Source organism: Podarcis vaucheri, assembly GCF_965113315.1.
Source record: "Podarcis vaucheri genome assembly, chromosome: 17".
NCBI classification, from domain to species: Eukaryota; Metazoa; Chordata; class Lepidosauria; order Squamata; family Lacertidae; genus Podarcis; species Podarcis vaucheri.
In genome coordinates, this window is record NC_138755.1 from 38533334 (window position 1) to 38545563 (window position 12230).

A 12230-nucleotide genomic window follows, 5' to 3' on the forward strand; every position below is an offset into this window, starting at 1 on the left:
AGGATATTGACAAGATGGAGCATGTGCAGAGGAAGGCAACCAAGATGGTCAAGGATCTGGAAACTAAGCCTTAGGAGGAACAATTGAGGGAGTTGGGTATGTTTAGCCTGGAAAAGAGACTGAGAGGAGAGATGGTAGCAGTCTTCAAATATCTAAAGAGCTGGAGCAAGCTTGTTTTCTCCTGCTCTGGAGGGTAGGACCCAAAGCTTCAAGTTGCAAGAAGGGAGATTCCAAGTCAACATCAGGAAGAACTTTCTGACAGTAATAGCCGTTCAACAGTGGAATGGTCTCTAGAAGGTGGTGAACTCTCCTTCCTTGAAAGTTTTTAATCAGAGTTTGGATGACCATCTGTCATGGATGCTTTAGTTAAGATTCCTGCATTGCAGGCAGTTGGACTAGATGACCCTTGGGGTCCCTTCCAGCTGTAGAATTCTATGCTGTCAGGGGCTGGACTGAGGAGGAATGGTGGGGACCGCCCCGGGCCCCTTCCTGACCTTCCCAAGAATAGGAGGACAGTATAGATTTAGAGTACACAGGTGGTGCTGTGGGTTAAACCACAGAGCCTAGGGCTTGCCGATCAGAAGGTCAGCGGTTCGAATCCCCACGACGGGGTGAGCTCCCATTGCTTGGTCCCTGCTCCTGCCAACCTAGCAGTTCGAAAGCACGTCACAGTGCAAGTAGATAAATAGGTACCACTCCGGCGGGAAGGTAAACGGCGTTTCCGTGAGCTGCTCTGGTTCACCAGAAGTGGCTTAGTCATGCGGGCCACATGACTTGGAAGCTGTATGCCGGCTCCCTCGGCCAATAAAGCGAGATGAGCGCCGCAACCCCAGAGTTGGCCACGACTGGACCTAATGGTCAGGGGTCCCTTTACCTTTACCTTATAGAACATTGGTTTGCAGAAGGCAGAGTACAGAAGTACAGAGGCTGCAGAGGGGGAAAGCTGGGAAATATTTGGAGAGGAACAGCAGAAAGAAGAAGCACCGGGGGAGAGACAGCTGACAAACTCAATGTCTTTGGGAAGCATTCCTGATACCCTGTCTCCCAGGACCAGGCGAGCATTGAGAGTAGTAGAACAGAGAGCTCAGAGGCAGAAAGCTCAGATCGGCCGGCGCAGGGATGACATAGAATAGGAGAGACAGAGCAGGTTGGATTTCAGTCAGAGCAATGCCATTATTTCATAGAGACTGCATTCCTTCGTCTCTCTCTGTGAATACTGAATAAATTATGTGGTAAGAACTCTTCTCGTTTATCTGCTTCTTGGCTGCCACCGGGGGAGGGATCTGATTCTCTGAAGCCTGACATATACTTATATCCTGCCCCTTCTCTCAAAGGAGCCCTAATCCACTGAGAGTATTTGTATGATCAAATGGAAAGGTGTCATGACTTGGACCCAAAGAGGCGTTTTAGATGCGCCCAATAGATTTGTGTACCTTTTTTAAAAAACCCTGATTGTCTGAACCCGCACCCTGTGCCTTTATCACCATTTGTTTAGCTCTTTCCTTTCTCTCTCTTCTTTGCAAACTGCCAAAGTCATGCAGAGAATGGCTGGGCCCTGCTGCCAGACTCCCCCCATCGCCTACCCATGTTCACGGCCACATAGTTCTTTGGCTCTTGGCCATGGCACCCAAACGCAGACCAAGGGATGCTTGGCACCGCTCAATTCAAAAGCGCTGAACTGGTTTGTGTGGGTTTTCCTCCCCCCTCAAACTCAGGATTCGAATTGATGGGAAGTCCCTCGGGATACTTCACTGACTTTGAAGATAAAAGGCAGGTGATACAATGGAAGGACCTGGTTACACAGTTGGCCGAAAGATATATAGGTGAGTTAACAAATTTTTAATTTGTCACCTCAGCATGTCCACAAACACGTCTTAAAGGGCAATGTCCAGGGGAAATGCTTTTTTTAAAAAAATAATCCTTGAACCTTTCTTTAAATGACCCTAAGTTAGTGTGCCTCGTGGCTTATAATTTACTAAACTGTGTACGATTGCAGTTGGGTGGCCCAGAGAACATCAACAGCGGATTCCACAAGCAACTACAGTCGTACCTTGGAAGTTGAACGGAATCCGTTCCGGAAGTCCGTTCGACTTCCAAAATGTTCGGAAACCAAAGTGTGACTTCTGATTGGCTGCAGGAAGCTCCTTCAGCCAATCAGAAGTCGCAGAACCTGTGTCGGACGTTCGGCTTCCCAAAGAACGTTCGAAAACTGAGTTTCGATCGTTCAAGAGCCGATTTGTTCAGGAGCCAAGGCATTTGAGATCTAAGGTACGACTGTATAGGGCATCAAACTTCAAGGCAAGATTAACAATTAGACGAGGAATGCTCTAGAGCAGGGTTTTACAAACTTGGGTTTCCAGATGTTTTTGGGCTACAATTTCCATCATTCCTGACTATTGATCCTGCTAGCTAGGGATGGTGGGAGTTGTAGTCCCAAAACAGCTGGAGACCCAAGTTTGGAAAACGCTACTCTAGAGCCTGGGTGGGGGAACCTTTTCATTTCTGTGGAAAGACATTGACCTATGGGGAAATCAATTGGGGGGTGGAACCAGAAAAAAGTGGGGGAGTTTTTTCTTCCTGCCACACCCTTTGCAACTTATCCTGTAAATCAACATCCAGCCCATACCTTGGGCCCTGTCACAGAATACTAATTTGTGGAAGTGGCATCTGTCCTGGATTGTGGGTGGGTGGGTGTGAACAAGCCCCCTCATGGCAAAAATTCCTCTTACAGGATTAAGAAGTGGTTTGGGACAATAGCCTTTCAACTGAGATTTCCGTGTGCAGCTGAATGAAAGCCTACTGCTTAATATGACAAAGCTGTAATTAATGCAGATTTGATTTCCAGAACGTTATGGACTGAAGCATGTTTCTAAATGGAATTTTGAGACTTGGAATGAGCCAGATCACCATGACTTTGACAACGTATCCATGACAGTTAATGGTAAGCTGCTTTTGAATCCTCCTAGTTTTTAACTGTGAGCAGAGTGGGGAAAGTTCAGAGATCAGGGCTAATGAAAACAAGATAAAGAAATGTTCCGTTTTAAACCCTGTAAAAAGCTCAGCACAAATTGCCATCTCACAGAGATATTTTTTTCGTCATTCGAGCTCTTAAAAGCTAAATCAACACATGCAAATTACCGAACTGGCCACCGGGGTTACAGCAGGAATGTTGCCTAGGAGAAACTAAGTAAATTATAGAAATAAAGTGTTTTATAGCAACACTGTGGTAATATTCTTTGCTTAGCCATTTTTCAAAACCATAAATCTTTTGACCTACCATGTTGCTGAGAATGGAACTATGGGTACCTCAGGTTGTTGTTGGCATCTGCCTCGAGAGACAGTGGAATGTGCCTTTGGGGGTGAGGTCAAACTGCTGCATTGGCAGCATCAATGTGTCTGTGATGGCCTGGGATTTGGACTCGGAGGCTGAACCTGAGGAATCCCAGCCTGCACAGGAGTCCCCGCCTCCAGAACCAGCTGAGCCGGGGCTGGGGCATGAGCCTGAAGGGTCCTCACCTGTGCTGGATCCTCAGGTGCAGACACCAAATGAATCCACTCTGGCTCTGGAGGTGATGGAGGACCCATTGCCTGCAGGTGCTCCACTCTCAGCCCCGTCAGGGGAAGGTGAGGTTGCCTCTGGGTCCGGTAACCCTCCAGCCTCTCCTGAGCTGCAGAGGCTCAGGGCAGAGAGGTGGAGGGAACTAAGTTCCTGCAGGAGGAGTGCTCACCTCCAGGCCAGGAGAGGCGAGTCACCTGTGGACCGGGGCCGCCCTATGCCTCGGGGAAGATAAAAGCCAGCCAGCCCCAGTTCCAGGTTGTGGGAGCAACATTGTTAGTAGCCAGTTCCTGCCTGCACCCTGTCCTGCCGGATCTCCTGCCCTCACCCGACTCCCTGCCTTGGACCGCTTCAGCTTTGGTGGACTGCCCCCATACTGCAACCTCGACCTCGGACTGGACTCGGACCTCGCCTTACGGTTAACCCACGGGACCAGCACAGTCTCCTCCCTGGTGTGCAAGCCTGGGCTGTGTAAGTGGAGGTCCTGAGCTGCCCAGTTGACAAGACTCACCACTTGGCCCCTGTGATGTGGTCCAAAGGAAAGCAGAGCAATAGGTTTGGCACCAGCTTGGCTGCAGGAGTTGCAGGAAGGAGGCGTACAAGGCATCATCCAACCCTCTTAGGGACTCCACTCCAAATCTTTGTCTTTTAGGTACCACAACACCCTTCTTTGTGTTTGCGCTAGGAGACAAATACGTATACATGCATCCAGGCTCACTATAATTATGACATGGTGGCGTTGTGGTCTATACCACTGAGCCTCTTGGGCTTGCCAATCAGAAGGTCGGCGGTTCGAATCTCCGCAACAGGGTGAGCTCCCGTTGCTTTGTCCCAGCACCTGCCAACCTAGCAGTTCAAAAGCACACCAGTGCAAGTAGATAAATAGGTACCACTGCGGCAGGAAGGTAAACGGCATTTCCGTGCGCTCTGGTTTCCATCATGGTGTCCTGTTGCGCCAGAAGCGATTTAGTTATGCTGGCCACATGACCCGGAACGCTGTCTGTGGACAAACGCTGGCTCTGTCAGCCTGAAAGCGAGATGAGCACCGCAACCCCATAGTCACATTTGACTGGACTGAACCATCCAGAGGTCCTTTACTTTTTTATAACTGCCTTGCGAAATACGCTATCAAATAAATAACAGCTCTTCCCACAGGGAGCTGGGCGGTCGCTGTATATCTTAGAACAAGAAACTGAAGCAGTTTCTTGCCATACTTGCCTTTGACTGGACGTAACCATCCAGGGGTCCTTTACCTTTTACAGTTATGAGGGGTAGAAACACGCTTTAAGAATTCTGTGTGTCAGGATTACATTGCAGCTACTGGAATCTTCAATGGGTGTCTATAGCCCATATCATGAGCTGCTCACAGCCACACAGATAACTAGACCTCCTGCTTATCTAAACAGTCCATAATTTGTTGATTTTTGCAGAGTAAATGCGGTACGTTATGGCCTTCTTTGCCCTGTTTCACTCCAGTACGTTCTGAAGAAATGAGACACTTTCCTCTCCTCCGAGCTAGATATTACTGCCAAAACATTAGGCCTATTGTTGACTGTTCGATTTTGCTCCTAGGATTTCTCAACTACTATGATGCTTGCTCTGAAGGTTTAAAACAAGCTAGTTCTCAGCTGAAATTTGGAGGTCCTGGAGACTCCTTCCACCCATTCCCAAAGTCCCCCATGTGCTGGAGCCTCCTGTGTCACTGCCACAATGGAACTAATTTCTTCACTGGAGAGACTGGCGTCCGGCTAGACTACATTGCCATGCATAAGAAGGTCAGCTCCCTGCTCAATTTGCTGTTGAAATGTGCCTGTCCCAAGTTAAGTGTTCACATTTAATTGCCTCTTGTGCACTAAAAAAAACCCACAACTTGCTATGTGGTGCAAAGGTTCTGAATTGAATTCAAAATTTGACAACTGCTTCTTGCAACAATTCATTTTTTAATTCCACATAGCATCTGTACACCGCTTTAGAAAAACCCAGGTGCTTCAATTCCATGATCTAGTTTTTACCCTTGGTGGTGCTGTGGTCTAAACCACTGAGCCTCTTGAGCTTGCCAATCAGAAGGTTGGTGGTTCAAATCCCCGCAACGGGGTGAACTCCTGTTGCTCTGTCCCAGCTCCTGCCAACATAGCAGTTTGAAAGCAAACCAGTGCAAGTAGCTAAATAGGTACTGCTGCAGAGGGAAGGTAAACAGCATTTCCATGTGCTCTAGTTTCTGTCACGGTGTCCCATTGCGCCAGAAGCGGTTTAATCCTGTTGGCCACATGACCCGGAAAACTGTCTGTGGACAAATGCCGGCTCCCTCGGTCTGAAAGCGAGATGAGCGCCACACCCCATAGTTGCCTTTGACTGGACTGAACTGTCCAGAGGTCCTTTACTTTTTTATAACTGCCTTGCGAAATAGGCTATCTATCAAATAAATAACAACAGCTCTTCCCACAGGGAGCTGGGCGGTCGCTGTACATCTTAGAACAAGAAACTGAAGTAGTGGGACAGATCCAGAAGCTCTTTCCCACATTCACCTCTGTGCCTGTATACAACGACGAGGCAGATCCGCTGGTGGGATGGTCAGTTCCGCAGCTGTGGAGAGCGGATGTCACCTATGCGGCCATGGTGGCTAAGGTAGACTTGAGCTGCGTCGCTTTCGGCACCTCTACCATCTCTTCTGTTACCCCGGTGCCCATTCTCATTTGTTTTATCTCTATAGGCCTCTGTTTAAACATAGGTGTGATTTCTTTAGCATGTCAGCTCTCCTGTCAAGGCTCACAATGAATTCCTTCTTCTGCAGAAGCCTTTAAATTTCTTGGCCCACTGGTGTACCTTATAAACAAGTAACTTTTTTGGCAGGCAGGTGGAGAAAAAATCCCTGTGAAGCCTATGAATTTCGTGGTTAAATGAGGTATCTTATACAGTGGAACCTCTGTTGTCGAACGTAATCCGTTCTGGAAGACCATTTGACTTCCAAAACGTTTGACAACCGAGGCACAATTGCCGGTTGGCAAAAGCCATTGAAAAAATGGAGAAACGTGCCTCAGAAGCCGGTTGACTTCCAAGACATGTTAAAAAATGGAAGCATTCATTTCTGGGTGGTCGGCGTTCGGGTTCCAAATTGTTCAGCTGTTGAAGCGTTCAACAACTGAGGTTCCGCTGTAAACAAGAACTTTGGTTTTTTTGGTGCAGGGAGGAAATATTCTTGCGAAGGTCTCAGAAAATACCACACGAATAGGCTGAGAATTCTTATTGGACAACTCCCTTGTCTACAGTCATACCTCGAGTTACAGCTGCTTCAGGTTGCCTTTTTTGGGTTACGGACTGCCAAAACCCAGAAGTACCGGAACGGGTTACTTCTGGGTTTCAGTGGTCGAGCATGCGCAGAAGCGCCAAATTGCACTTTGCGCATGCGCAGAAGCACCAAATTGCAAGCCGTGTGTGCGTAGACGCGGGTTGCGAAAGTGGATCACATTCACAACCCGAGTGTTCATTGTACTGGAGCTGAACAGGCACTCAATGGGCCTGATGAATATTATGTCAGTACCTCAGAAATGGGACGCGGGTGGCGCTGTGGGTAAAACCTCAGCGCCTAGGACTTGCCGATCGCATGGTCGGCGGTTCGAATCCCCGCGGCGGGGTGAGCTCCCGTTGTTAAATCCTACCTCTTGCCCACCTAGTAGTTTGAAAGCACCCTTAAGTGCAAGTAGATAAATAGGGACCGCTTTATAGCGGGAAGGTAAACGCCGTTTCCGTGTGCTGCTCTGGTGCCGGTTCGCCAGAGCAGCTTCATCACACTGGCCACGTGACCCGGAAGTGTCTGCGGACAGCGCTGGCTCCCGGCCTCTAGAGTGAGATGAGCGCACAACCCTAGAGTCTGTCAAGACTGGCCCGTACGGGCAGGGGTACCTTTACCTTTACCTCAGAAATATCAATACGTATAGCATATGACTGGTGCACCATCTAATGGAGAGAATGGACACTTGCAGCTAGTGATTTTGCAATCACATTGATATTTAGACCTCTGAGAGTTGCTTCTCTTCATCCTGTGATCTAATGACGAAAAATTCCACTGATAAAATTAGCTTTGACTGTGGTATGTGACCTCTGGCTCAGTCCTAGGTGCCGCATCACCACTGAATTATGGGAGAATGTTGCTCAGACCTGCTTATATAGGGCAGTATATAAATTCAATTCATCATTATCAAAAAGAGAGGCCAATTTGTTGAATCTTATACTTGCGCGTTGGAGATTTGTCATTTCCAGACTTTCTGGCAAGCACTGGAGGGGAGCAAGGGTCTCCTTGATGGGATCATTTGACTTAAGGATTAGGTTCAGGGCCAGCCCAAGGCATTTTGGCGCCTGAGGCAAACTGCAAAGTGGTGCTCCCCTCCCTACTAGGGAAGAAGGGGGCAAGTGAAGGTCTACATTGGGAAGCCATGGGGAAGAAAGATTTACATCAGGATCTGCTGTCCTTATGGATCCTGCCACTTGAGGGGGGATCGCCTGGCCTGGCCTTGTGGGTTAGGATATTCCTCTGCCACAATATCCAGCACATGGACTGCTGATTCCTGGCCTCACAAATGTCTCAATCCAGCCTTGGATGAGTTTGGTTCACACATTCCCCTGAAAGTCATCAAGGGTTGAGTGGGCAAGTGAGGAGAAATCAAGTCATCTACGTGCATGTGTGAACCAGCCCTTACTTCACCTCTTTTAAGCCTCTTCACCCCTAAATTTCACCATCAAACCATGCTTGCCTGACTCCCCTAGTAGTAGTAGTAGTAGTAGTAATAATAATAATAATAATAATAATAATAATAATAATAATAATAATAATAATAATAATAATTTATTATTTCTACCCCGCCCATCTGGCTGAGTTTCCCCAGCCACTCTGGGCGGCTTCCAATCAAGTGTTAAAAACAATACAACATTAAATATTAAAAACTTCCCTAAACAGGGTGCCTTCAGATGTCTTTTAAAAAGAAGATAGCTGCTTATTTCCTTGACATCTGAAGGGAGGGCATTCCACAGGGCGGGCGCCACTACCGAGAAGGCCCTCTGTCTGGTTCCCTGTAGCCTCACTTCTCGCAATGAGGGAACCGCCAGAAGGCCCTCGGCGCTGGACCTCAGTGTTCGGGCTGAACAAAGGGGGTGAAGACGCTCCTTCAGGTATACTGGGCCGAGGCCGTTTAGGGCTTTAAAGATCAGCACCAACACTTTGAATTTTGCTCGGAAACGTAATGGGAGCCAATACAGATCTCTCAGGACCGGTGTTATGTGGTCTCGGCAGCCACTCCCAGTCACCAGTCTAGCTGCCGTATTCTGGATTAATTGCGGTTTCCCGGTCACCTTCAAAGGTAGCCCCACGTAGAGCGCATGGCAGTAGTCCAAGCGGGAGATAACTAGATCATGCACCACTCTGGTGAGACAGTCCGCGGGCAGATAGGGTCTCAGCCTGCGTACCAGATGGAGCTGGTAGACAGCCGCCCTGGACACAGAATTAACCTGCGCCTCCATGGACAGCTGTGAGTCCAAAATGATTCCCAGGCTGCTCACCTGGTCCTTCAGGGGCACAGTTACCCCATTCAGGACCAGGGAGTCCCCCACACCCGCCCGCCCCCTGTCCCCCAAGAACAGTACTTCTGTCTTGTCAGGATTCAACCTCAATCTGTTAGCTGCCATCCATAGTTAACATCATGTGCAGGCCTTTTTGTCCTGAGTCCTTGAGCCGCTGGGAATATTCAGGCCTAGACAGAGTATCTCCATAGCAGACTCCTGTTCTCCAGCTTTGTGAGCTTTATGGGTCAATGGAATTTACTTACTTTCTTACTTCTTTTTGAATATTTTTGTTGACTTTGAGATGATAGGCAGTCAGCGCACGTGCCGACAACAAATACTGAGCAACAGCAAACTGACGTTAATTAACTTGGAGCTTCTTTGGCTCCCGGCTGAGGCGTCTCCAGAAGCATCACTCCAAAAAGAGGCATTCGTTTCTGGATGTGTGAGACCACTGGATAGTTTCTGAGTCGGCAATGAGACATTTTATTTATTTGAACGAGCATATACTGCTTTTCAAGTTTGTGAAGATCTACCAAAATGTTTTAACGCAATAAAACCACAAAACAAGATACAGTGGTGCCCCGCAAGACGAACGCCTCGCAAGACAGAAAACCCGCTAGACGAAAGGGTTTTCCGTTTTGGAGGCGCTTCGCAAAACGAATTTCCCTATGGGCTTCCTTCGCAAGACGAAAGCCCATAGGGAAATCTCCGGGACAGCGGGGAAGCACAGCGCGTCTTCCCCACTGTCCTCGGACCTCCTCCGAAGGCTGGCCGTGGGGCGGAAAGCCCTTCTCCCCGCGCCAGCCTTCGGAAGGCTCCTCCGAAGGCTGGCGGTGGGGCGGAAAGCCCTTCTCCCCGCGCCAGCCTTCGGAAGGCTCCTCCGAAGGCTGGCGGTGGGGAGAACAGCCCTTCTCCCCGAGCCAGCCTTCGGAAGGCTCCTCCGAAGGCTGGTGGTGGGGCGGAAAGCCCTTCTCCCCGCACCAGCCTTCGGAAGGCTGCTCCGAAGGCTGGCGGTGGGGCGGAAAGCCCTTCTCCCCGCACCAGCCTTCGGAAGGCTGCTCCGAAGGCTGGTGGTGGGGCGGAAAGCCCTTCTCCCCGCGCCAGCCTTCGGAAGGCTCCTCCGAAGGCTGGCGGTGGGGAGAACAGCCCTTCTCCCCGCGCCAGCCTTCGGAAGGCTCCTCCGAAGGCTGGCGGTGGGGCGGAAAGCCCTTCTCCCCGCGCCAGCCTTCGGAAGGCTGCTCCGAAGGCTGGCGGTGGGGCGGAAAGCCCTTCTCCCCGCACCAGCCTTCGGAAGGCTGCTCCGAAGGCTGGCGGTGGGGCGGAAAGCCCTTCTCCCCGCGCCAGCCTTCGGAAGGCTGCTCCGAAGGCTGGCGGTGGGGCGGAAAGCCCTTCTCCCCGCACCAGCCTTCGGAAGGCTGCTCCGAAGGCTGGCGGTGGGGCGGAAAGCCCTTCTCCCCGCGCCAGCCTTCGGAAGGCTGCTCCGAAGGCTGGCGGTGGGGCGGAAAGCCCTTCTCCCCGCGCCAGCCTTCGGAAGGCTGCTCCGAAGGCTGGCGGTGGGGCGGAAAGCCCTTCTCCCCGCACCAGCCTTCGGAAGGCTCCTCCAAAGGCTGGCGGTGGGGCGGAAAGCCCTTCTCCCCGCACCAGCCTTCGGAAGGCTGCTCCGAAGGCTGGCGGTGGGGCGGAAAGCCCTTCTCCCCGCACCAGCCTTCGGAAGGCTGCTCCGAAGGCTGGCGGTGGGGCGGAAAGCCCTTCTCCCCGCGCCAGCCTTCGGAAGGCTGCTCCGAAGGCTGGCGGTGGGGCGGAAAGCCCTTCTCCCCGCGCCAGCCTTCGGAAGGCTGCTCCGAAGGCTGGCGGTGGGGCGGAAAGCCCTTCTCCCCGCGCCAGCCTTCGGAAGGCTGCTCCGAAGGCTGGCGGTGGGGCGGAAAGCCCTTCTCCCCGCGCCAGCCTTCGGAAGGCTGCTCCGAAGGCTGGCGGTGGGGCAGAAAGCCCTTCTCCCCGCGCCAGCCTTCGGATGGCTGTCCTGAAGACTTGGGGTGGGAGGAGGGTTTTCCTTCCCACCGCCAACATTCAGAATGCTGTTCTGAATGTTGGCGGTGGGGAGGAAAAACCCTCCTCCCACGCAAGCCCCGGGAACAGAGGAGAAGCGCTGCGCCCCTTCCCCTCTGTTCTGAAGGCTTGCGGTGGGGAGAAAAGCCCTTCTCCGCACCGCCAGCCTGGCAAGCGGTTTCCATAGGAACGCATTAATTGATTTTCAATGCATTCCTATGGGAAACCGTGCTTCGCAAGACGAAAAACCCGCAAGAAGAAAAAACTTGCGGAACGAATTAATTTCGTCTTGCGAGGCACCACTGTACAGCTGAGGTGGCTTATATCTCCTCCAACTGCCACCAGGGGGCCACTGAAGGACCATTTTTGGCCCTGAGAGGAAGGGAAGAGAGCAAAAAGACAGAAGAGCCCGGGGAGATGTTCAGTATCACTAGCTCCTGGTTTTCCAGCTGAGATGGCTCCATTGAACACCTGCCACCAGAGGGCCATCTTGGCCTAATGGGAGGAACTATCAAGCTCTTTAAAAAAAGGAAATATTGTTCCATCTCTCTTTTCCCTTTAATGTAAACTGCTTTGTGCGTGAGGCTCCCCTGAAAAGCGTTACAGTGGTACCTCGGGTTACATACGCTTCAGGTTACAGACTCCACTAACCCAGAAAGAGTGCTTCAGGTTAAGAACTTTGCTTCAGGATGAGAACAGAAATCGTGCAGTGGCGGCAGGAAGCCCCATTAGCTAAAGTAGTGCTTCAGGTTAAGAACAGTTTCAGGTTAAGAACGGACCTCCGGAACGAATTAAGTACTTAACCTGAGGTACCACTGTATACTGATACCTTAAATAAATAAATGGAAGTCTAAAGCCACCAGAACTGCCCTGTCTGTCGGCTGCCTTTTGCCGAGGGAGCATTTGATTCTCAGAATGTGCCCTTGTCTTTTACCCATACAGTCATACCTTGGAAGTCAAACAGAATCCGTTCCGGAAGTCCATTCGACTTCCAAAATGTTCAAAAAACAAACCATGGCTTCTGATTGGCTGAAGGAAGCTCCTACAGCCAATCGGTAGCCGCGGAAGCCCCATT

The 12230-nt window shown here is 50.7% G+C and overlaps 2 protein-coding genes across 3 annotated transcripts in view; one reads left to right on the top strand and one right to left on the bottom strand.

Annotated features, from left to right (window-relative positions):
• IDUA (alpha-L-iduronidase) overlaps positions 1 to 12230 on the top strand; it is a 66315-nt gene that overhangs the window by 39143 nt on the left and 14942 nt on the right. For both annotated transcript variants that reach the window (XM_082204867.1, XM_082204868.1), the window contains 4 exons: positions 1716 to 1823; positions 2846 to 2941; positions 5129 to 5331; positions 6002 to 6181. In XM_082204867.1, the coding sequence (XP_082060993.1) occupies positions 1716 to 1823; positions 2846 to 2941; positions 5129 to 5331; positions 6002 to 6181 (587 nt within the window). The remainder of the gene's footprint in view (positions 1 to 1715; positions 1824 to 2845; positions 2942 to 5128; positions 5332 to 6001; positions 6182 to 12230) is intronic.
• Positions 1 to 12230, bottom strand: part of SLC26A1 (solute carrier family 26 member 1) — a 56374-nt gene that overhangs the window by 33525 nt on the left and 10619 nt on the right. The window lies entirely within an intron of this gene.